The sequence below is a fragment of the Anser brachyrhynchus genome, assembly GCF_964034855.1.
Source record: "Anser brachyrhynchus genome assembly, chromosome: 2".
Lineage (NCBI taxonomy): Eukaryota > Metazoa > Chordata > Aves > Anseriformes > Anatidae > Anser > Anser brachyrhynchus.
In genome coordinates, this window is record NC_137695.1 from 5,852,705 (window position 1) to 5,876,088 (window position 23,384).

The following is a 23,384-nucleotide window of genomic DNA, read 5'->3' on the forward strand; positions in this document are numbered from 1 at the left end:
TGGATGTCAGCAGTGGCTGTGGCTGGAAGCCCATTTGGACATCTATATGTTGGGATGAATTGCAGCCAGAGCAGGTTTGCAGCAGCCAGCCATGGTGCTTCTGCATTTCCTTCTCCCTCTTAGGGCTTGTAAGGAGGGGGCTGGGTTTTTGGGCATGTACTAGTGACAGCTTGGTCTGGGATGTCGCTTTGGCCCAGGTAAACGGGCACCCCCTTCCTAATGGTTTCAATGAAAGGTTTAATCCCTTCAAGCCTTCAGGTCTCATTTCTCCATATCTAAATACAGCTTGATCAGGTTTCAGGCAGGACTGTGAGATGGCAGCACCTTTGTCCTGAGGCACTTGTCCCACCCCAAGGTGAGACCATTTTAGCACCCAATGGGTCACGTAGCTTTTCAGCCACCCCTCTTTTCCTTGGATACACATTGATGTCCCCGCAGAGAGCACCGACAAGCTGCTTTGCAGCAGATGCAGTCATTAAGCAGTTTTATTCCTCCAGCAGATCTGACAGAGCCAGTGTACATTTCAGCACTAATGTGGCAGGGATGACATATGTATTTATTAATTGTTTTAACATCTTTATCCTTTTTATAACAGACAGCTGATTAACACAGTTGCAGCGATGTGCTCCACGAACCTTTTTGTAAGGTGTGTTCTTGTTTTGCCTCTCTGATGTTCCAGGTGAACTTGCTTATCATCTGTGTAATTGTTAATCTCTGCAACACCTGTGCTATGGCAGCAAAAGGCAGCCAGGGAGGGTCAGTGTGAAACCACACAGGGATAGCAGGACTTCAAGAGACCTGGATTCCTTTTCCTGCTCTGCCCTTCTGACCAGGTGACCTTGGCAAGGTCATTTCACTTATCTTTGCTTATTGTTATAAAAAGAGTATAACGATGGTAACCTCCCATGTGAAGCAATTTTGCAGTCTAAATAAGGAAAAATATAATGAGGGGAGTGAGATATCTATCGTTAAGCATAGACAAGCCATATAATCAGTTCTAGATGTCTAAATATTGTTGTCTTTATGAGAAATAGATATCTAAGGTTGTATTGTAATTAGTTGAGATCAATCAATAAGCTCAGTGGAGTTCAGAGAGCTGTTAGCTTTCTGAATGCAGTTGTTTATCGTGAGCTGAATCACTCCCTGGACTGTGTTGCCAGTACTTACTGACTCTCCATTAACTCTTAGTAGGCTTAGACATCTGATTTATGTTGAAATATTGCTCTTGCAGACACCTAAACCAAATTTGGAGCTGAATATCTATCCTGCTCCTCTCAGCTCTGCCTTTGCTCACTGCATTTTTCTTGTGCACTTGGGGTCAAGGATTCCCCCTCCAAGTGCAGGGAATGGGGTGCTGGTCCCACTGGAGAGGTTAACCTCTCTTTGGAGCTTCCTTGTGGTGAAGCCAGTTTTTGTGGTGTTCTTTTTTGGGACCTACATGCTGATCCACTATGACCAGGATAGAGATCTTAAATTTAGCTCCTTAAGCCGCTAATAAATCATCCTATGCACAACTGAATTCACCTAGTGCTAGAGCAGTGGGGATTTCTAAGCTGACTTCATGAATCAGATTTTGTCCCATATCAGCTAACTTCAGAAACTTGTTTTCTTTCTCTTTCCAACTATATAAAGAACTCCTGGTTTAAAAGGTCATCACTGAACACATTTGGGTCTGCAGAGGAGAGACTTCCGTGAGCTTCTTCAGCTTCTGACATTTTTCTGCTCCCGTCCATTTTTGCAGGAACATCCTGGCCAATTTGGTCTGAATCAACATGAAAGGGATCAAAGAGACTTTGATAAGGTTTTTCAGAAGCATGGCTGGTGACCATGTACAGTGGAGGAAAACTGCCTTCCTGCATAGAGAGGTGTTTGTTTGTTGAGCCTTCAGCACTAAAACCCCATCCAAATGTATCTTCTGCAGCCTTCGGAGCCTGGTGCTGTGGATCAAAGTGCTGCAGCAGTGCACGGTCCTGAATCCCTTCTGAGTCTCCAGTAACAATCTCATCTTGTCCAACAAGAAGCGGGAAGCTGGAGGTGTCCCACAGTTCTAGTGGAGCATTTGCCAGGATTTCCTGGCACAATTCTGAAGGATTTGGATCAAAGCAAGGTGAAGCTCCTGTCTGTGAATTTTGCAAATCTAAATTTGGGATTTTACTCGCTATCCTGGGAAAATCTTGTCCTATGTTTTCTACAGATAGGAAAACGTTACTGTCTTCCAGAAGATCCCTGTTGTCTAACTGAAGCTCAGCTTCCTTGGGTAGTTTTCTTAAATTGCTTGATGAAGAAAAAATCCCATCTTCTACCATTGTGTTCTGGATATCCAAACTCAGTAAGTGCTGACTTTCCAGTAGATGAGCATCACAATGACTTCCTTCCCTGATGACTTTTTTGCTGTTATCAGCTGCAGGCGTAAGCTCTGGAGAAGGATGGAAAGGGTTTGTTCCACCTTCAAAGTCTGCTGCATCTTCTTTCTGATTTTCCTGTGCTGGCACGAGAGAGGGCCAACAGCTGTCCTGTTGCTGCTGAACCTGCCTGTCTAAAGCTGGTTGGTCACGAATGTCAAGTTCAGTTTTCTCATGTTTATCATCACATGAAATGTTTGTACCAGGAGGAAACAACAAAATATTTGTCTCCTTGCCCTCAGTGGTATCTAAGCAGCCTCCAGAACTCTCCTGCATATCTTTGGGGATGACCTCTGTCTTCCCTGGCTGTGGCAGCTGATCATTTTTGGAGGCCTTTTGTTTTGCTTGGCTGGAGGAGCTGAAGAGGCCCTGGGGCTTTTCCTGCTTGTCTTCAGTATTTGTTTGTTCTGAGGATCTTGCAGGATTTTCTTGTTGACTCTGCTTCTTCTCTGAGGAGTAACCAAACAAAGTGACAAGGGCTGATTGGGGCTTAGTGGGTTTCCTTTGGCTTGTTTCCTTCTTGGGAGCATTGGCTTTGTCTTCAGAACCAAAAAGTGTAGTGAATGGGTTTTTCCCAAGCCTGAAACCTTTACCCGGCACCTCTGTCCTGGCTCGACTGCTTCTGGTCTCTTTGCTTTGGTCACCAGGTCTTGATGTATGCACTGTGCTTTCACCTGGGTGTTTCAGATCCATTTTTTCCTCACCCTCTGGATGACCCCCATATTTGTCTGAGGATTCGTTCAGTTTGGAAGAGTCTAATTTCTTGACTGGTTGCTCAGAAATGTTAAAGATGTTTCCACCAAGAACTTCACTTGGATCCTTTGATTTGGAGTTGTCAGCTTCATCAGGTGAGGGCCAAGTGGTGCAAGTTCCTTTCAAAGGCACGTCTGCTGATACTGGAAAATCCTTGCCAGGTGATTTTACATCATGTACCAAAATATCCCCGTGAGGGTTAGCCATCAGTGGGCTACACGTGGCCTGAGGTTCTGTTTCTTGTAGATCGGGCATATTGTGGTCATCTGTCTTCTCTGGCAAACCAGGTGAAGGGACTCTGTTCTCTTCTGGTGTCTTTTCCTGAGATGTGTGCTCAGGGCTGAGTTCTTTCAGAGACCCTAATGTACTTACTGGTTTCATTTCTTTGGTATTCTCAAATTCCACCCCTTTGCTCTCAACCTCAGGCAAATGACTTACACTGGATAGCAGCATGCTTTCCTCTAAACTTACTGGTGTTTTTTTCCCAGGAAACTCATCGTTTTTTGTCTTGGATTTCTCATTCACCAGCTCAGCTATCTCAGGTGATGCACTCAGTCCTCCTGGCTCCAGGGAGCTGGATGCTACACTGGGGGTCCCTGGCACACCAGAGAGGCAGAAAGCTTGGTCTTCAGCTTTGTATTCAGGGGGATCATACCCCTCAGCTCTGTGTTTTGGCTCCATATTTGTGATGTTTCTGGTTTCAAGCTCTCCTGGCACACAGACCGGCTGTGGGTGGTTCATTCTGTCTCCAAAATGATGCTTGCCTCCTGCAGTGGCTGGGGTGGCTGTGGTCTGTTCAAGCTTGTCATCTGTCACTGCAGGCTTTGTGCCACCTTTGTTGGATGTACTCAGTGGTGAGAGAGACCTACAGGCCTCATTTTCCTTCACTGGCAGCTCTGCTGTGGGCAGGTTGCAGCCCTCTTTGGTCCCCAGGTACCTCCAGTTGGTGGGTTTAGTGCTCTGACATGTCACAGATTTAACAGGCTCCAGGAGCACAGGGGAGGAGGCAGAGACAGACCCTCTCTGCAGCTGGACCCTGCCCTGCTGGAATGCAGCAACTCGCTGGGACACCTTGCCCCCTCTCTTCCCACCAGGTACATCCCCTTCCCCAAATGCCAGCTTCTTCTCACCATCTCGCTCTTCTCCAGGCTTAGGCCAGGAACACGCTTGCTCTCTTTTCTCAGGGTAGGTGACACCAGGTAAGAAGCTTCCCTTCTTCACAGCGGCCTCCACTGCTGTTTTTCCCTTCTGAACCCTGAGCGCCATCCTGCCCCCCTCGTTGCCCGCAGCCTGGCAGGTTTGCAAGCTTAGTGCAGGCTTTTTCCAGGAAAGATTCACATCTCTTCCATCTGCAGCCAACGAGGCTGTTTCTGAAGGTGGCCAGCTGGTTCTGAGCTTGTTCCCAAAGAGGACAGGCCTGCTGTTCAGCTCTCGCCTTTGCTCAGCCAGCTGCAAGCTGCCCTGTGCATTGAAGGATGTGGGTTTCCTTCTTGCTTCACTCTTATTTTTGGCCCTGTTGTACCAGTCCTGGGGCTGTGCCTCTCTGCCCACCACTGCTGCTCGCTGGACCTGATGGTCCCCTAGCTGTTGCTCCAGCCTTTTTGTCTCGCTTCTGTTTTTAGCTCCAGCCATCTGCTTGTAGTGGACTTGGCAGTAAAACACCCCGTGGAGGGCAGCATAGTTTTGCAAGCTGGAAAACACACATTGGCATAGCTGTTAGAGGTTGTGTGGGAGGGGAGGATTAACGGTAGCGCTGACGGACAGGTTTTCAGCAAAATTGTTTTTCAACTGGAAACTGTCAGGGAAAAGAGGGGGTTCTGAAGAATGAAACCTTTCAAAAGCAGCGTCTGCTTGCTGAGGATATATTTGATTTTTCTTTCAAAAACCAAAACACATGGAAAATGAAACATTTCCTTGCAATACCTTTGGGAGCTGTAGACCAGGTTATGGTCTACACCCTTTCTCTGTTATCGGCCAGGCTTCACACCAGGGCTTCATCTCTCCCTTTGTATAGATACCGTGGCCCATATGGGTTAAAATTCAAAGGGCTCCCATGATACAATGACTGCACGATGGGAGAATGTGTCTGCACAGACTGGGGGCCAAGAGACAGCAAGCAGCCCTGCAGAAAAGCTGCCTTGGTGAATCACAAACAGAGAACAAGCCAGCAGCGTGCCCTTGTGACAAGGCAGCCAGCATCCTGGACCTCATTAGTAAGACCCCAGCAAGCAGGTCAAGAGAAATGACTGTTCCTGTCTGTTTGGCACTTGTGGGATCACATATGTAGTGCTCTGTCCAGTTTTGGGCTCCCAGCGCAAGAAAACCATTGGTATAGTGGAAGAAGTCCAGTAAAGAGCCACCAAAGTGGTTTGGGACCTGGGGTGTGTGATTTAAGGACAGGCTGAGAGCTGGGTTAGCTGTCTTATAATGGCAAAGTTAAAGGATTGGATCTCATTGCTGTGTGTGTCTATCTTATGGGAGGGTCAGAGGAGGTGTAGTAACCAAATGAGAGGCAATAAGAACAAGTTGTAAACATGGGAAATCGTGATTAGATATAGGAAAAGAACATTTTCACTGGTGATCAGGTTTTGAAAGAGTGGCTCTAACCAGGAGGCTGTTGTATCTCTGACCTTGGAACCATGCACACCTCCTGGTCATGGCCCTGAGCAACCTGCCGTCCTTGGACCTGCAGGAGGCTGGGTGGAGGATTCCAGAGCTTCCTTCTAACCCACCCGGCTCTATGAACGTGTGAAGCACCCAGACTACTCCTGCAATTAAAATCCCTATCAGCATTCCCAACTTGAAAATATTTCTCATGTTTGCGTCTCACCCTTGCACCACCTTGCAGATTCACAGGTGTATAGAAGCTTGAAGTGAGCAGTCTTCAGATTAATGACGGAGAGGAAATTTGTATCAAGGAAACTGTCTGCTCTTCCCTGTTACCTTGAGCCCACCCTGCTGGAATTACCACTGGGCTATTGTGATGGAAACTACTTGGACATCCCTTAAAAATAAATGGACCTGGGGTCCTACTACTCACCTCAACTTCTTCCTGCAGACCCTGCAGCAGAAGCACGAGTGGTGCAGACAGACTTTGTCAGTGACCACACGCTCCATGGAGTAGACAGGCTGCAGGCATGAGGCACACACCTCTTTTAACATGGGCTGAAGAAGAAGGAGAAACTGCAGTTAAATAAGTCTGAATCGTGACCACTTGGAAAAAACATATGCAAGCCTATTTGCTGAAAGCGTTGGCTTTTCTTGATGTTCTTTTTGAGCTTTGTTGTGAATGTTCAGATTTCTGGCTGACTTTATTCACTTTTAATCTTGGATAGGTCAGCATTAATGTTCATTTGGGACAGAAAGACAAGACATTCTTGGATTCCTCATGAGAGAATGATTCATTTGATCAAAAGCAAATGATTCACACAACTGAATCATTTAAAAGTTTTGAGTGAGCTAAGAAACGTTCAGAGACTCAGACTGAAAAACTCTGGATGGGCAGCTCATGAAATCACTGATGGCACATGGCTGCTCACATAAAGCATATAGTCCAAACCCTATAAAGACAGCACGTCTCACTGTTAAAGCTCCAGATACTCCACAAACGTGGTGGTTTACTCCAGTATGTTTACTCTGTGGGCTAAATTTTACACCATGACCTGATTCCTCAAACACCACTTTATATGAAGAGTCCAAGGAATCCCTCTGGAAAGCATTACCAACACCAGCTATATTATCCAAGGAGGGAGAAAGGGAATTAAAAAGTTTGGACACCAGCCTATCTGCAAAAATAGCTCCAGTTTGTCTGCATGGTCAGAGGCTGTGGGCAGCAGAGTAAATATCTCTGTGGGCTCCGTGTTGCTGTGGTGCAAAGCAGAAGCTCAGCTTACCTGGTGAGATCTTCTGCAAGTCAAGTCTGGCCAAAGCCCCAGAAGAAATGCATCTGATTCAATGCTAACTGTAACTAGGTCAGTGCTCCAGGTACTGATACCACCTCATACGAGGGTGTCTCTGCTTTTTTGGGGGGTCTGTTTTGCCACAGTTTGATCTGATAGAGTTTTACTGGTGCTTTCTCCCTTTAGCTTTTAGTTCAACATGTGCTGACCCTGGATTTCTGCACTGTCAGCTCAGAGAACAGGCAAATTTAATTTCCTGCTCTTATGCGGTATGGGCTGATGGCCAGATTTTAGACTTGAACAGAGGAAGCATGAAAGATATTTTTGCATCAGAAACATGCAGCATATCTCAAGAGATGAGCTAGCAAGGAAACCAGAACACTTTCTTTTACTTGCAGCAGACACTCGGGATGTGTGCGTGTCTGGATGCAAATATTTTAATTACTTTTTTTTTTTCTTCTCAACATACCAGTGCAGTCAAGTCATCTTTGGTTTCCAACACTTTCAAGAAGAAGAATTTAATGTCTTTAGTTTTTCCCTATGTCTAGATGGAAGAATCCAAACAAAAGCCCCATCTTCCCTTCAGCCTTCAGTGATCTCAAAATACCTCTGCTTTTCCAGATCCTCTACGATGAGGAGACCATCATCCTGTCAGCATATACGTATGCCGTGGGTGCCTAAACCAGTATACTCAGTGAAGACCCACTTAAGGGAATCTATAAGTTGATACATCCACCCCAAAAAAGGCCCATATAGCTGGAGAGAATTAGACAGTTAGGCAAGAGGAATTTCACCAATGTGACTGCAGAACTGTGCTGATGCCAAAGGGCGGGCAGCGTGGGCGAAGGTGAAGTTGAAATGTGCTTTTGTGCACATAAGAGCTAGGTCTTCCAAGTGGAAAGTGGTAGCAGGAAACAGATGGGAAGTGATACTGTGTTAGTGGGTCTCTCAAAGAGAAATTAAAGCTCTGCATCTTTGGCATACGTGTTGGCTCACTGGAGGAAACGAGCAGGCTATTTGGCAAAAACCAGGGAGAGGTGATGGGCAGCTGCATGAACGCAGCAACATTCATGGTGATGGAGTGCTGATCCTTGCCACAATAAATTTCAGTCACTGGATTGACTTTACATCCAGCCGTTTTGATGTATTTTGTGGCACAGATCACGGTTACATCTAGGTACTATTGCAGGCATTCCCTTTGACAGTGATGAGCTCTCATGGAGCACAAAGGTGTGTCCTGGCAGAGCAGAGTGTAACTATTGACGTGTTTCTGCCATATAAAAAAAAAAAATGTTTTCCTTTAATCATGACCAAGGAAGGAAGCAGAGCTGTTTAGCAAATAAACAAGATCACTCTGCTCTTAGCTGGGAATAAATACATACACTTCTGGAGTGTGTTCCCAAAATGGGCTAATCTTTTATAGGGGATGCAGGATGCAATCTTTTATAGGGAGGACACCAGGGAAATTTATTTTAAGTGCTCACTGATGCGTGGCAAATACTCTTGGTCTTCAGAGGTATTTTAACCAGCCCCAGGCATAAGCCTTAGTAATGGTTTGGTAGATGGGGAGGTGATTAGCAGCCATCAAATGGGACTGTGGGCAAGGAAATTATCTTAAGGCTTCTTTGAAAAATGGTGACGGAGTATTGCTGGAAGGCTTTCAGTACACTGCTGATTACTGCCATGCTGAAGGTGGCAGCTGGCTTATATCTTATCATTTGTAGTCTGTTTGCTTGTTTGTTTGTTTGTTTTCTAGGTGCATTTAAATCTTTATGGTAGGAAGTATCAGCCTGAAAATGCTTTTGTTATCAGTGGGTGGAGAAGATGGTAAGCACAAAGCTTTCTGACCTAAGATTAAGCATCTTAATGGCGACCAGTGGCTGAAATGGAGTTGGGACAGATCATACTCAACCTGGACACTTCACTTCAAATGTGGCAGATTTCATGGCTACTATTTCACGAGAGCTGGATCTGCAGCTGAATTTCTCCTGTGACCAGCCACGGAGGTATGGCCAAGACAAGGTCATTTGTCCCCTGTCCACTGTTACAAGTAGTTCTTCCAACCAATTTGCTCTTGAAAATATCTGCCTAAAACAAACTGTGTGAGAATGCAGTGACCCACTAGGACAAAGAGTCGTGAACAATATCATGTTGTATCCAAAGATCCCAGAAAACTATGGCAACTCATTTGGTATTTTTAAGTTTGTATGTACTCTGCTGTTTTGGTAGAGACCTCGCAAACTTCAGTTTATCCTTGAGTTTCAAATCTTTGTATTTTATTTTTCTCCATTTCTTTCAGTGCTTTGAGGAGCCATGCATGGTGCTGAAATAATGCAGCATCTGTCTCCTCTTGATATTTTGGATCCTGGCTGATGGAAATACCATGAAAAAAATGCATTTCAAATAATCTTAGCCTCATAAATGGCTCATTGAGATATTTAGAAACACTGTAGAACCAGAAGCACAAACAATAAGATCAGTATTTTTAAGCACTGGCAGTGCAGGATATTTGGGTTTATTTGAGTTCCTGTGGAATCATTTTCATTGCCCAAACAACCTGTTTGCAGCTTACTAAAACTGCTCTGTGACTGTCCTTAAAAAGAGATGAAACAAGCATGTTACTGGTGTCCTGAAACAAACTAAGATTATAAGAAGGTGGTGTTGGAAAAAAAAAAACAAAACACGAGGAACTTGGAATTGCCAATTCTCCCATTTCTACAATTGGTCCTACTAAAAGAATTGGGGAGGTTTGAGCAGTTATTTGTTCTGATTCCTTGAAACCTGAGAAATTCAGTTTATGGTGATCTGCTCTTTCACCTCAACCTTTGTTATATTCTTTGGCAGAACAGAAAACAACGTTCTTAATCTTCTTTCAGCATGTGCCACGTTCCAGCATCTGTGGTCCTAGAAGCACACCAAGGAGCTCTGGGTACATGCCTGCTTTTCTATGGGGAAGCAGAACTTCTGCAGCTCAAACCATTTTTTTCTTTGTCCTTCTCAAGAACATTTCCGTGGGCCAAGAAAGCTCAGACAAAACTGCCAGGAACCTGTTATGGTAGGAATGTGTTATCAACCACTGCTATTCAGAGTTTATCACTCTTAGACTCAAACTCTCCGTGAATGATGACAGATCTTCCCCATTTCTTTCAGTCAGCAATGTCAAGGCATCACCAGAGAGGTATTATTTGTTCTTAGCACATTTTCCATGGTTTTAATCTTAGCAGAAATCCTTCAGGGAGGTTGAAGAGGTTATGTATTATGATCTTGCATTTCCTCCAGGGCTAATAACAATTTTAGATTTAATCTACCTATCTAGTCTACAACACCTTGAACAAGGTATTGCATGGTGTGAGATGATATCTGCTATTTAAAAACCTAGCTATGAACTGAGTGATATGAAGTGGTATGCTCTGAAACCGTCCCTTTTTCCCCAGTGTCCTGCTCTTCAGTCATTAGTGTGAGCTCTTTTTCCTCAGAGGAAGAGAAAATCAAGTATTAACCATAATGTCTCACTGAAAGATGGTGTTTTTGTTGTTGTTTGTTTGTTTGTTTGTTTTGCTTGTTTGTTTTGAATGAGCTTACTGCCCCTTTTTGCAGAAAGGTAAAGTGGTGAACTGAGAGATGGAGTAGATCAACCAGAAAGTCTACACTCAGACCCAGCAGCCAGTAGCTTGAGGCTGGTAGTAGCTAGGAGTCGGCCTCTTCTCACCGGTAACCAGTGATAGGACTAGATGGAATGGCCTCAAGTTGTGCCAGGGGAGGTTCAGGTTGGAAATGAAGAGACATTTCTCCTCAGAAAGAGCAGTCAGGCATTGGGACGGGTTGCCCAGGGAGGTGGTGGCGTCACCGTCCCTGGGGGTGTTCAAGGAAAGGCTGGACGTGGTGCTTAGGGACATGGTTCAGTGGGTGACATTGGTGGTAGGGGGATGGTTGGACCAGATGATCTTGGAGGGCTTTTCCAGCCTTAATGATACTATGATTCCATGATCCCAGCTCCCTGAGAAGCCATCCAGTGGCTCTGTAGGCTCCTCACATTCTCCCATACGTGGAGCAAACTCCTGGTTAGCTTATCTCCTTCCCAAACTGAGGCCAGCCTGTGATGTGAGGCACCAGCACCGAGCAGTGGTTGGTTCGTTAATGCTTGCCACAGGGCTAATAGCCCACCCACATCATAAAGATGACATAGACTAAACCACTCGAGTGATTTAGAATGCCCTCAATGTGTGACTCAACCAGTTCATTGAGAGGTGATTTCTAGGTACTTTGAAAGGAAACAAGCACTGAACAAAAGAAATTCAACCAGACCGAAGTATTTTTGGAGGTAATGTTTACCTTCGGAACGCAGCAGTAAAATTTAAAAAAAAAAAAAAAAAGCCACAAAAAATCTAAAATCATGAGTTGAGAATGTACAAAACAAAGTCATAATAAAAAGAAAATTGCTTTACAAAGTTTCAAAATGAATTTAAACAGTAAACATGTATGAAAGCATGGAAAATCTAAAATAAGTTTTTGTATATATTGAATAATAAATTACAATTCTAAAAATAAAGGAAAGCAATAACAATTCTGTCGCATCTAGAGCATCTTTCTTTGAATCTTTCTTTGGAGGAACAGCACTGATAATAGCTGTAGAGCTTGATGTGACAATTTTCAGTAGCATCAAGTATTTATAGGAAATGAACTCTGTTAAATGCCTCCCCCCCACCCGCGGTAGTGTCAGCAATTTGATTTTTTTTTCCTTTTTTTTTTGATTTTATTTGTTAACGCGTAAGAGAAAACCCATCCAACCCACCCATCAATGTCAGTATGTGTACATATACATATATGTGTGTTTAGGATGCCCTTCTTGGCAATTCTGTACTGAAATTAGATAAAAAAGATAGATATCATAAAGGTGTTTGTTTGCCAATGACCAGATTGGTTAGTTCTTCATCTGATTCTACCTATCCTTTCTTGTGAACTAGTTCAGAGAAGCCTGATATATCCACCCCCCCCAGCACCCCAAAATAGTATATAGGGGAAAAAGCTGCCCTGAGATGCCCATGGATGGATATTTCCCTTGTGCTTCTAACAGTGTCAGGGCTCTGGGGTGTGGTGCAGCACCGGGTCTGTTGGCTTGTCCAGGCGAGGGCTGTTGTTCCCCTCCAGTGTCAAGACAGTGTCACTTTGTCCTGTCTGTATGCAAACGCCAAGACGATGACCCTGAGAAGTCCTTAGGGTGTAGGTGAATCCCTGTGTATAATGTGGATAAACCAGGAGATATTTTTTTTTTTATTGTGGGCTTTCTTTTTTCTTCTTTACACAGTTCTCTCTTGCTCTTCAGGATCTCCTATTTCTTTGGCTTGGAGTTGCCAAAGGTGACGAAGACCACTCCTGGCTCCTGGAAGCTGCCGTTGGTGTGGAAATCTTCACCTGGGCTCTTCAAGTACCTCCGAAACAGGGGTGAGGCAGATACCTCGTATCGGGGGTGCGAGACCACGTCGCACGTGGAGGATGTTTGTGTCTCAGACTGCTTGGTGACTGTGGTGGACGAAGTGATGATTTTGTTGCCAAACTGATCCATTTCCTCGTACTGCTCTGTGACAGTCCGGGTGGCCCCATAGAGTTTGGACCCATCAGGGCCTGTCTGCAGCTCCAAGATGCTTTTCTGCCTCCGTGGGTTCTGTGGGCTGGGGGTGTTCAGGGAGCAATATTCTGGAAAGCCTCCTTTCATCCCACAGTGGCAGCTGCTTTTGGAGGTGTCCGGAGGGCATTTCTCTTTCTCACTGACCTGGTGGTTGGTGTTTCCAAGGGTGTGCTGTTTCACTGAGTTCAGCCCGGCGTTTGTTTGGGTGGGCTCTGGTCTCTTCTCGAAGGGAGCCTTGTCACGCCCAGCAGACCCTGGGGATGGATGGTTAAAGGAGCTAAAACCGTCCTGAGCAAAAGCATCCCTCTTTCCTGGAGCGTCAGGACAGTCTGGTGAGGCCATGTCCCGTGGGGAATGTGCTGTCCTGGGTGATTCTGCAGGTTTCCTGGCAGCAGACTCGATGGAGATGTAGGAAGGTGAGGAGGGAGAGCTGACACGAGGATGAACAAGGCGGGGGACCTCTAGCTCTGACTTGGTTACCTCGGTCTTTTCTGCCACCTTTACACCTCCCCCCGAGGCTGCCTCGCCTGTCTCCACCGTGGCTCCATCCTGCCTGGCTTTGCTTGAGACAATACTGATTTTACGGATATTGCTGCTGCTCACAGAGCTCTGGGTGTTCCCCAGAGACTCCTTGAACAGCCCAGAGAGCCCAGCGATGTCCGACTCAGACTTGAGACTAGACACAGAATAAAGAGCTTTCTTGATAGCCTCCTCGATGTCCAGGAGTCGGGCAAGCGTCTGCTCCTTCAGGTGGATAATCTCAGCACTTGCCCTCTCCAGGTCCCCAAAAACCAGCTCTACTGAGGAGACGCTGTCAGCATCGTCCTTTGCCTGTGTCTCAGCCCTATCCTGTTGTTTGACCTGGTTGGTCTTCTGACGAACCACCCAGTCAGGCACCTTCTCAAAGAAGCTCCTCAGAGCTTTCACGTCCACTTTGCTCGTCTCCTCTTCAAACTCCTTCACCCTAGTCAAGATCTCTTGCAGTTCCTCCTGTCTGCGGAGATTTTCAAAGATCTCCATAGCCTCCTTGACATTGCCTTTCATGATCTCCTCTTTGTGTACCGACAGCCTCTTCCGACGTTCATCTTCGGTTTCTTTCTTGGGTTTTTCTCGCATAATGACTGCTGGCTTCTCCTGACCAGGCGCCTCTGCCTCCCCATCAGGACATTTCTGTTGCCCACTATTTCCCTGTTGTTCCTCCTTGGAGGGGTTCACTGGCTGCTGATGGAAGGACATTGAATGACTCGTTTGTCTCCTCTCACTCACCTGCTGCATGACTCTCTGACTATCCCATGACATGTAAGCATTATACACACTTTCCCTTTCCACCTTGGGCAAGGCATTTTTTGAGATGTCATCTCCTCTCTTTGGAGGAGTGCTGTGGCCCACAGAGGAGGCGCTTGGCTCAGCCTGTCCTGGCATGTTAAGGGTCTGTGCTCTGCCAGGACAGGCTGGATGTGATACTGAACAGAACCTGTCCTCTTGTTGATGCAGCTCTGAATGCCTCTGAACTACCTTGCCCGGGCAGCTCCCTGGAGCTGCTGCTTTCCCATTCAACGTTCCTTGCTCGACTTGAAAGCCAACCACTCCATTTTTCATTGGCTTTGAAGTCTTAGCACTGTCCACTTCTGACTTGCTTTGTCCTCCTTTGCTTGTCTTGTACCTTTCCTCTGCCAGTTGAAGAGGGGTTTTGGCAGTGCGTTTAGGCAGCTTTCTCTCAGGGCTCGTACCCTGAACCATGATGGATTTGTCCATGGATGACTCCAAAGTGCAGCATTTTGCCTGCCCCTCCCCGTGGCCTGATTGTTCACATACTTTCACACAATTTAATTCCAGCTCTGTAGCAGGAGGCTTTGGCTTGCTGACCTCCCTCAGGCCTTGAGGTTTGGGAGGCAGGGGTGGAGGGATGGGTTTGGTTGATCTGCTTGTGCTGTTATTTGTGCAGGCACAATATGCCTCATTTAAGAGGTGCTCAGGTTTTGGAGGGGGAACAGGTTTTTTCCTAGGTGGGGCAGCAATCTCTGATTTTGGAGAAATCTTGGGCTTCTCTGCAGCATCCTGATCACTGGGCTTGCAGGACAGAGAAGGGAGGGTTGGAAGAGGGGTCTGGATTGGTGCAGAACATCCTAGGACTTCATCTTTGCAGGCTGGTGGTGGAAGGGCACCTTCTCTTGTTGCTTTAGCTGAGGGTGGGCAATGATCTGCTTTCATCACAGCAACTGGAGGAGGAGGAGGAAAGTCATTATCAGCCTGCGACCCTGAAGCCACTACAGCTGTCTGGTTACTAATGACTTGAGTCTCATTTTTCTTTTTACACACAGAATAGGACTGCCCTGCATTTCTGTATATCATAGCGGCTTTAAAATCCCCTCTGGAGACATTAACATTAGACTTTTCCAGCGACTGAAGTGTGGCTTTTAAATTACCTCGGACAACATCCTCCTTTTCTACCAGGCGCTGTTCTGTGGCGGCACTTTGCAGTGCTCTGATAGCTGTCTGTACATCCCCTCTGATAATAACATCTCTTTCTTCTTGCACTGATTGCTCTTTGTAATCAGACTCAACAAAAGGATTTATATAGGTTTTCACGGGCGTGGCAGTATAAAGGCCATCCTTAATGCTAACATCTCTACTAGGCACAACTTGGTTTTCCTGGCTCAATAGTTGTCCTCCCTGTACTTCCTCTGAAGCACTGACCTTTTTGTGTGACGCTATGCTCTTCTGAGACATGCTTGTGTGAGTCTGGGGTGCCTCCTGGACTCTAGTGGTGGTGGTTCTGATGGCAGTGCTGGTGCTCTCCCTCGTGGTAGATGCAGAGTCCTGTTGGCGTATGGTTGACTGAAGGGTCTTTGTCCCCTGCATGCTGGCTGCCTGTTGCCTGCAGGCTGTGTGGACCTCCTCCCTGTTTTTTTGTAGCTTGCTTTGGACGTGGTGTTGAATGTTTTTTGCTTCTGCTGTTGCTAGCCTCAGGCTTTGCATTGCAGCCTGAAGATCGCTCCCAAGGACCTTCTCTTCTGGCTGCATCTGGCTGGCTTGCCCAGTCACCAAACTCTGGTGTTCTCTGGCCACCTCACCCCTCTCAGCTGTCACTTTGGTCTGAGTTGTGCCTTGCATCATAGCTTTGGGTTCCTTCAAATAAGCAGAGGTGGACTCTTCTTTCTCTGCCTTCTTGCTGACATCCGCAACCCTTTGAATTGACTTTGTAGTTACTTTAAGCCCCCCTGACATAATTTCTTCCTTTCCCATCACCGTGGGCAGGCTATGGGGCTTCCCAAGACATTGCACAGTGGCGCCTGTGACACCTGCTGCATGCACAGCCTCTTTCTGTAACGCACCCTCTTTGCCCACGCTTTCACATACGAACACCTTTTTTGCTCCCTCCATGGCCCCTGACTCTCCCTCTGCAATTACTTTCTCTACTTGTTCTTTGTTTGCTAAGACATGAATCTTAGCCCCATGCACAACTGGGACACTTTCAGCTGCCCCCTGCTCTGCCTGGGAAGAGATGAGGGACTGTATCTCTGACTCCTGCTGGAGGTTCTTCAGATAGTCCAGGTCTCCCTTCTCAATGCAGCTTGCAAAAAGCTGGACGTTCCCCTTCTCATTGTCCTCACGCTTAACAGTTGCAGTTGCCTTCTGTTCCTGAGAAGAAGCAAGCAGGTTCCCTATCGTTGACTTCACATCCCCCTTGACAACTTTTTGCTGGACAGAATGGAACAGGAGGGAGTAGAGGGTCATCTTCATTGATCCTGACTTTGTCTCTTGTAAGACCATCCCCTTTTTGATGGAAGCATCTTGACTGAGAAGGCCCTGGAGAGCCTTAGCTACGTTTCCACTCAAGTCCTCTTTGCTTTTAATGGCTTCACTCTGGTCCAGGAGCTGCAGTGAGCTTACTTTGATCTTGCCCTCTCTGTCCTCCTCCACCAGCACGCTCTGGGCTTCCACGTTGGTCCTGTGCAGGAGCTGCAGCATGATCCTTTGCAAATGGCCTCCCACGATCTCTTCTTTCAGGATCTCTGGAGCACCTGGGGTGCTGAGCTGGTACTTCACCATCTTCACACTCTCCATATCATTGGCTTCGATGAGGATCCCGTCATGCTGAATAGCCTGGCAAGTGCAGAGTGTCTCTAAAGTCTCCTTCATAGTCCTTTCTTTCAGTTCTGTTTCCCCACTAGCTTCAGAAGCACTGAATTTATCCAAGGGTGTGCTCTCAAAGAGCCACGTTGTGCTTTTCACATCTGCGCGAGGGATTGCTTCTTGGGCGCCAGCACTGGCTGTCACCTCTGTGTCCTTAAGGGTGTCCATGGGCTGGGTTTCAAACAACCAGGTGCAGCGTTTTACGTCCCCTTTCTGGCTGTCCTCTCTCTGCACTGTACTGATAGATGAGCTTCTGTCCGCATCCCCGTGAAGGGAGTCCACAGGCTGGTTTTCAAAAAGCCAGGTAGACGTCCTCACATCACCCCGCTGAACATCACTGACACTGACCATCCTCACATACTTCTTCTGGCCCACTTGCTGGGACTCAAAGAGCTGCTTGTTGGACTGAACATCTCCCTTCTGCACGTCATCTACTGTTCTGGGCACAGAAATCTTTCCTCCAGAGAAGGAGTCAAGAGGCTCTGTTTCAAACCTCCACCGGGCAGCCTGGACATCTCCTTTCTTGATGTCCTCTTGGGTGACAGCCCTAATCACAAACACCTCTTCTTCCTTTTTGATCTGATCCAGAGGCTTAGTTTCAAACAACCACCGTGCACCTTTTACGTCACCTTTCATGATTTCTTCTTTCTGCACTGAGGTGACCTCATGGTATCCCCCCTCCTTGTCTTGGATAGCGTATAAGGGCTGGCTTTCAAATAGCATTGTGCAAGACTTGACATTAGCTTTGCTCATGGTGTCTTTTTGGATCTTCTGGAGCTCTGTCTCATCTACTTTGTCATGGATTTGGTCAAGGGAGTAGGTCTCAAATATGAACCTTTTGCCTCCAACATCTCCCCCCTTGATATCTTTCTCTGGAGGGATTTCCTGGATGCCTTCAGAGGTGTCCTTCAGGGAATCCATGGGGTAATTCTCAAAGAGCCAAGTGAATTTGTGCACAGATCCAGCTTCAATTGTACCATTATCCTTGACAACTGCTGTTGGTTTAATTGTCGTATCCAAGGGCTTAGCCTCAAAGAATTCCTTCACTCTGGACACTTCTCCAGACTGTATCTCCACACGGCTGGAGTACCGCATGGTTTTCTTTTGGTCAGCTTCACCGATGATACTGCTGCCCAAGGGTTCAGTCTCAAATAGGTGCCGGACAGTCTTGACATCAACTCCCTGTAATTCCTCCTGACTGTATGCTTTACTGACTTTCAAATACTGCTCCTCCTGGCCTTTCAGGGAGTCCAGGGGCTGAGTCTCAAACATCCATGTGTATGACTTCACATCAGCTTGGGGCACACAGACATCCTCTTCTTGTTTCTTTTCAGACTTTTCATACAGCGTGTGGATGGGCTGGGTCTCAAAAAGCCACCTACAGGTCTTCACATCCCCTCGCTGGGAGATCTCCCGCTTCACTGAGGGGTGTTCCTCACCTTGCATGGCTTGGTGATGAATGACATCTATGGGCTGAGTTTCAAAGAGCCACTTGGCTGTTCTCACATCACCAGCCACCACCTCCTGTTTTGTGATTCCCCGTATTATATCCACTTTCTTGATGCTTTCATCAAACTGGTCCAGAGGCCTGGTTTCAAACATCCATTTGTAGTTCTTGACATCACCACTGATGACTTGCTCTCTGCTTACAGAGGTGACTTCATGGAAATTGCCAAAGCTGTCCTTGATGGCATACAGAGGTGTAGTCTCAAACAGGATTTGGTTAGCTTTCACATTGCCAGCTGGAATCTTCTCCTCTTCCTTGGTGATGGGCTCAGCATCAGCCTCCTTAATGCTGTCTAAAGGGAGAGTCTCAAACAGTGTCTTGAAGGACTTCACATCCCCTTTTACCACCTCTTCCGTGCTGGTCTCTGAAATTTCTTCCTCAAATGCCTTAGAGATGCTGCCAAGGGGACAGGTCTCAAAGACATGTTTTCTTTGCTTCACATCTCCCTTCTCCTCTGCTGAAAGCTCTACTTTCTTCAAACGTCCCACCTCAAAATTGTCTTTCAGGGTTTCCATTGGCTGGGTTTCAAATAGCCAGAGTGTAGATTTCACATCACCTCCAATGACTTGTTCTTTAGCTGCAACAGTCTCTGAATCTTCTCCCTTCAGAGAATCAAGAGTCTGGGTCTCAAAGAGTAATCGCTGTTTACTGACATCTGCCCCTGTGACAAAGTCCGTGGAAGCTTTGAAATCCTGTTCTTCAACAGTAATTTCTCTGATGGCATCCAGAGGCTGAGTTTCAAATATCCACCTTGCTCCACTGACATCTGGCCTTCCTATTTCTTCCAATGAAATCCCACGGATTATTTGCACTTTGGAAGTGTCCTTGTTGATGGTATCCAGTGGCTGAGTCTCAAACAGCCAGCGAGCCGTTCTGACTGCATTGCTCTGAATTTCTTCTCGGCAGACAGACTTGATTTCATGGATGTTCCCAGTTTTGTCCCTGATGGCGCAGAGGGGCTCTGTTTGGAAGAGCCTGATAGTCTTCTTGACATCGCCTTTTAGCTCCTGGATTTCTGACTTGAGCTGCAGGATGCTCTTCTCCTCCACTGAGCAGCAGCGTCCTATAGCATCCAAGGACTGGGCTTCAAAGAGTTCTCTGGCACCTTTCACGTCACCTCCCTGGACAGGCTCCTTGAGGACTGCCTCTTGCACTTCAGTTTCATCTGAGTACAGTTTGTTTAACGAGTCTAGAGGCTGGGTTTCAAAGAGCCACCGGGCGGTATGCACATCCCCTCTGGCAAGGTCTGTCTCTGAATCTTTGGCTGGTGTTGACAGACTGTCCCCCTTGATTGACTGGCTTTCAAACCTCAGGGAAGTACTCTTCACATCCCCACCAGGAATGATCTCTTCTTCTGTCAGCTTCTTTGTGGCTTGATGGTCCCCAATAGAGTCAAGTGCCCAGTTCTCAAAGATCCAGCGCATGGACTGAACCTCTCCTGGAAGAACTTTGTCCAGGTTCACAGATCCCTGTGCATTGGGATCTTCGGTATTAAGCATTTCTGCCAGGTCCTCAGTCACAGCTTCTTCCAAGTTCTTCCTGAGTTCAGGATGCATGTGTCTGTAGAGCCTCTTTAGCTCATTCACTTGTCGCTGCTGGTAGAACTTGGAGAAGGCTTGCTTTGGAGGAGGCACAGGGAGTGGGTTGGGATCCTGGCTCCCTGGAGCGATGACCTGGACTGAGCCAAGGGCGGGAGGGGGAGGTAAATCCTCTTCCATTTTCTTGATGGCAACTTGAGATGATTTCTGAGCCTCTGCCATCTTTAGGGAAACAGTTTTAAACATCAGCATGATCTCTTATCCCCCCAGCCCAGAGGCCATTAGTAGTGAAAACGGCAAAAGTAAAAGCCAGCCCAGCAAGGGAAATCCATGCACCTGCTGAGCTCCATACCTTGGGTTCAGTAGCACACAGCACTCCAAAGCATCACACCACTGCACACACTCCAGTCTTGGTGTTAGCTCTGGTTCCACAGCAATGTGCTCTAAAGCAAGGTCTCTAATCCAGGCATGCACGGTAGTTAGTCTACACTCTTCAGGTTTCCATCCAGCTACAGTGCAACAGAGAGGCCCAATTTGTACTGTCAGCAAGAGAGATCGACCACAAAGATAATGTAAAGAAGGCTTATCTCTGAGCAGCAAAATAAGAGTGAACTTTTGCCTCCTGCTACCAAGTGTTCAGGGCAGTGTGGGAACCTAAAACGAGTCTGCATTCAATATGGCTCCAGGAAAAAGCCAAGGAGCTATTTGTGAAGAGGTCTCAGGAATAAAATGGTGAGAGGGAACCAAATAAAAGTGTGAAAGTGAGCTGATGAGGACATCCTATTTTGGGGTCGGCAGCTAGCATGATGGGTTTTTGGTAACGCCCCCAGAGCTGCCCATGGCACAGTAGTGAGGGCTTGGGAAAGGATGTTTGAGTGATGACTTCTTCTGCTGGACTCACGCGTGTACCCCACAGCATCATTTGTATAAAAATAGATGGATGGTTGCAGAGTTAGAGAGTGAAATAAAACTTTTTTGACTTGGACACTTGGACAGGCATGAGGCTAACTAATGTCCCCTTGCGACTGCTCACATTTAGCCTGTCCTGTAAGAACGAGTAATTCACCTGCTACGGAGCCTGAAGGCAATATATCATTGTTAGATCATGTCACAGCACAGTTGCTTTTAATTCCCATTCTTTTAAGCCTGTCTTTCAAGTGTTATTCTTTGTGAATTCTGGCCCCTTAGCCTGTGAACTAATTCAATTTATGTTTAGACTCACTCAGACTGAATTCAGCTGGATTTCACAGCAACACTGGTACAGCACTGAACAAAAGTTGCAGTCATGATGGGCTGGACTGGTTGTTTAGCCTACCTTTGAGTCTTACTTTCTGCATTTTTCTCCTTAACTTGGGAATTTTCACCACATATCAGCCAAATACTGAACAGAATACCTGTGACCTGCACTGGATTGACATTTATCCAAAGGGAAGGTATTTGAAGCCTATAATCATTATCTAAAAAGGACTATAATCCTGGTGGCTTTCCTTTCAGTAAACAGATCTGCTAATCCTTGGCATGCCTTTAGAGTTACGTCTGTAGAGTTATGCCTGGAATATTATTAGTTGTTGCTCAAAGCACTGGCGCGCGATGTTATTTCACTCTGTTAACACACAGATTGTTCTGGCTAAAAATAAGTATTGAACATTAGTAAAAAGAAAAAACTAAAAACAAACCAACAAGACAAAACAAAACACCAGAATACCAAAATCAGCATATTTTGCAGCAAGCGTCAAATGCAAATTGTTCATATGAACCGACATACTTTGAATGCAATTTTAAAAATAATTTTTATTTTTATTTTTATTTTTTTTTTAATCTGTTCAGAACTTCTAAATGTGGGGAAAGGCAACTGAGCAGCTGATAGCTATATTCAGTATGAAAGCACTCCTTGCTGCCTGGCATGGGTGTATAAATCACACTCCACCGCAGTCCACAAATATGCGGTTAGATAAGGGTGCTTATCTGTAACATTTCTTACCTTGCTTGTTTTCTGTCTGTCAGAAGAGTGAGTGGAGCTGTCCTTCACAGTCCTCTGGAAAAGACACAGGGAGAAATGACATCAAACTGCGTAGGCAGACACATATGATATCTGTATATTTGTGTGTCTACTATCGGGAGCTGGAAACCATTACAGGTGAGGGTTTTTTTTTTTGGTTTGCTGACAGCTCTTATCTCAGGTTGAGCAGAAATATTTTTTTCTGCAAGTTTCAGTGGACAAATGAAACCCAGACACATTTGTTCAGACTCAGGGGAAAAAAAAAAAAACCCACCCAATAACCTGGTTTCTCCAAAGCTCGATTTGGCCAATATTTTTGTTTATAGGTCAATATTTTTAAGACAAAACATATCTACATTTGTCATGGCATTATGAATTGTGAAATTAAAGCTCATTGAAAGATTGTTTTGAAATTATTATAATTATTTTTTTCTCAGACTTTTATTTTTCTTTCCCGACCAGAACACCTTACTGCAATGCAGGTTAATTAGAAAGTTTCAGTTTGTACAGATTCTGATGATGGGACGTTTCTGGTAAAGAAACATTTCTCAGCAAGCTGTATGGACTATCACACATTGCTGAGCAGGACACATGGTCCCTGCACAGCCTCAGTCCAACGTGGGAATGGATCATGGGGCAGCCTTTAAGAGTTGTAACTTGCTACACTGCAGTTATAATTCTCCAGTTACAGTCTCCGCTTATTTATTTGCAGCTGGGAGTGCTTTAGTCTGGACTTTTCCAGTCCAGAGCCATGATCCATGCTCAAGAGGCTGCATCTCCAGTCAAGGACCCTGCAGATGGTTGAGAGTGGAAGGGAGCAAGGATGAGCCTGCAGAAGTCCAGATGTAAAATCACATCCTGTGGTACTCCTGGATGATCAGCAGAGCCAGGCAAGAGGGACATATGTAGCTTAGTGCTTCATAACATGTACAACATGAGCTATCCTATGACCCAATGATCGCTTTGGTCTGGATGACTCACTGGATCCTCTGCTGATGCTCCCATTTCCACCTCCCTACACGGGGCAAATTTGGGACCCACCAGATTTGTGTGCTGGAATGGGTATAGCACGGAGGTGTACGCGTTGTTGTGTGGATGTGAGGGTGCAAACATATACATGCAAATATTGGATATCTTATAATGAACAAACTGTATGCATGGGCTAGTGGATGTAGATGTGTGTGTGTTTGGGCGTGTGCGTGTGTGTTTGGGCATGTGCTTGTGTGTTTGTATGTGCTGTATGTGTACATATATGAATGTGTCTGTATGTAAATGCAGCATGTGTATCATATATAGACACAATGCATATCAGCACCTCTTACAGCACGGCATTTTTACATGATATATTTATATGCTATTTATATGCTGTATTTATATGATATAGGCAAACAACAAGGAGGTCTGGTCATTCTTGGAAAAGAAATGCCGTGTTTCTCCAGCATTGTGAAACCAGACGTGTTCTCCCTCACCCTCCCACGGACCCTGGCTGGGATGGGACATAGCTGGGATGCCACGGTGCTTAC

At 46.0% G+C, this 23,384-nt stretch overlaps 2 protein-coding genes and 1 long non-coding RNA gene across 8 annotated transcripts in view; 1 reads left to right on the top strand and 2 right to left on the bottom strand.

Moving 5' to 3' along the window:
* Positions 1-467: 467 nt before the first annotated feature.
* Positions 468-23,384, bottom strand: part of LOC308190840 (uncharacterized protein) — a 45,364-nt gene continuing 22,447 nt past the window's right edge. The window contains exons 8-10 of the mRNA XM_080582611.1: positions 21,844-21,897; positions 6,196-6,320; positions 468-4,845 (exon numbers count right to left, since the gene is read on the bottom strand). Coding sequence (XP_080438737.1) covers positions 1,623-4,845; positions 6,196-6,320; positions 21,844-21,897 — 3,402 coding nt within the window. The 3' untranslated portion in view covers positions 468-1,622. The remainder of the gene's footprint in view (positions 4,846-6,195; positions 6,321-21,843; positions 21,898-23,384) is intronic.
* On the top strand, positions 6,311-23,338 carry LOC308190843. Of its 6 annotated transcripts, XR_013947517.1 has the most exons (6): positions 6,311-7,126; positions 8,811-10,109; positions 12,360-12,496; positions 21,867-21,999; positions 22,574-22,751; positions 23,246-23,338. It is a non-coding gene; the product is annotated as an uncharacterized lncRNA (long non-coding RNA). The 6 variants fall into 6 exon arrangements; XR_013947518.1 differs by lacking the exon at positions 23,246-23,338 and having other exon boundaries at positions 22,574-23,223; XR_013947519.1 differs by lacking the exon at positions 23,246-23,338 and having other exon boundaries at positions 12,378-12,496; positions 22,574-23,223.
* On the bottom strand, positions 11,367-21,712 carry XIRP1 (xin actin binding repeat containing 1). The gene is made up of 2 exons (XM_080582610.1): positions 20,215-21,712; positions 11,367-20,084 (listed from the first exon to the last, which is right to left on the bottom strand). The coding sequence occupies exon 2, from the start codon at positions 20,082-20,084 to the stop codon at positions 12,384-12,386; it is 7,701 nt and encodes a 2,566-aa protein (XP_080438736.1). The 5' UTR covers positions 20,215-21,712; the 3' UTR covers positions 11,367-12,383.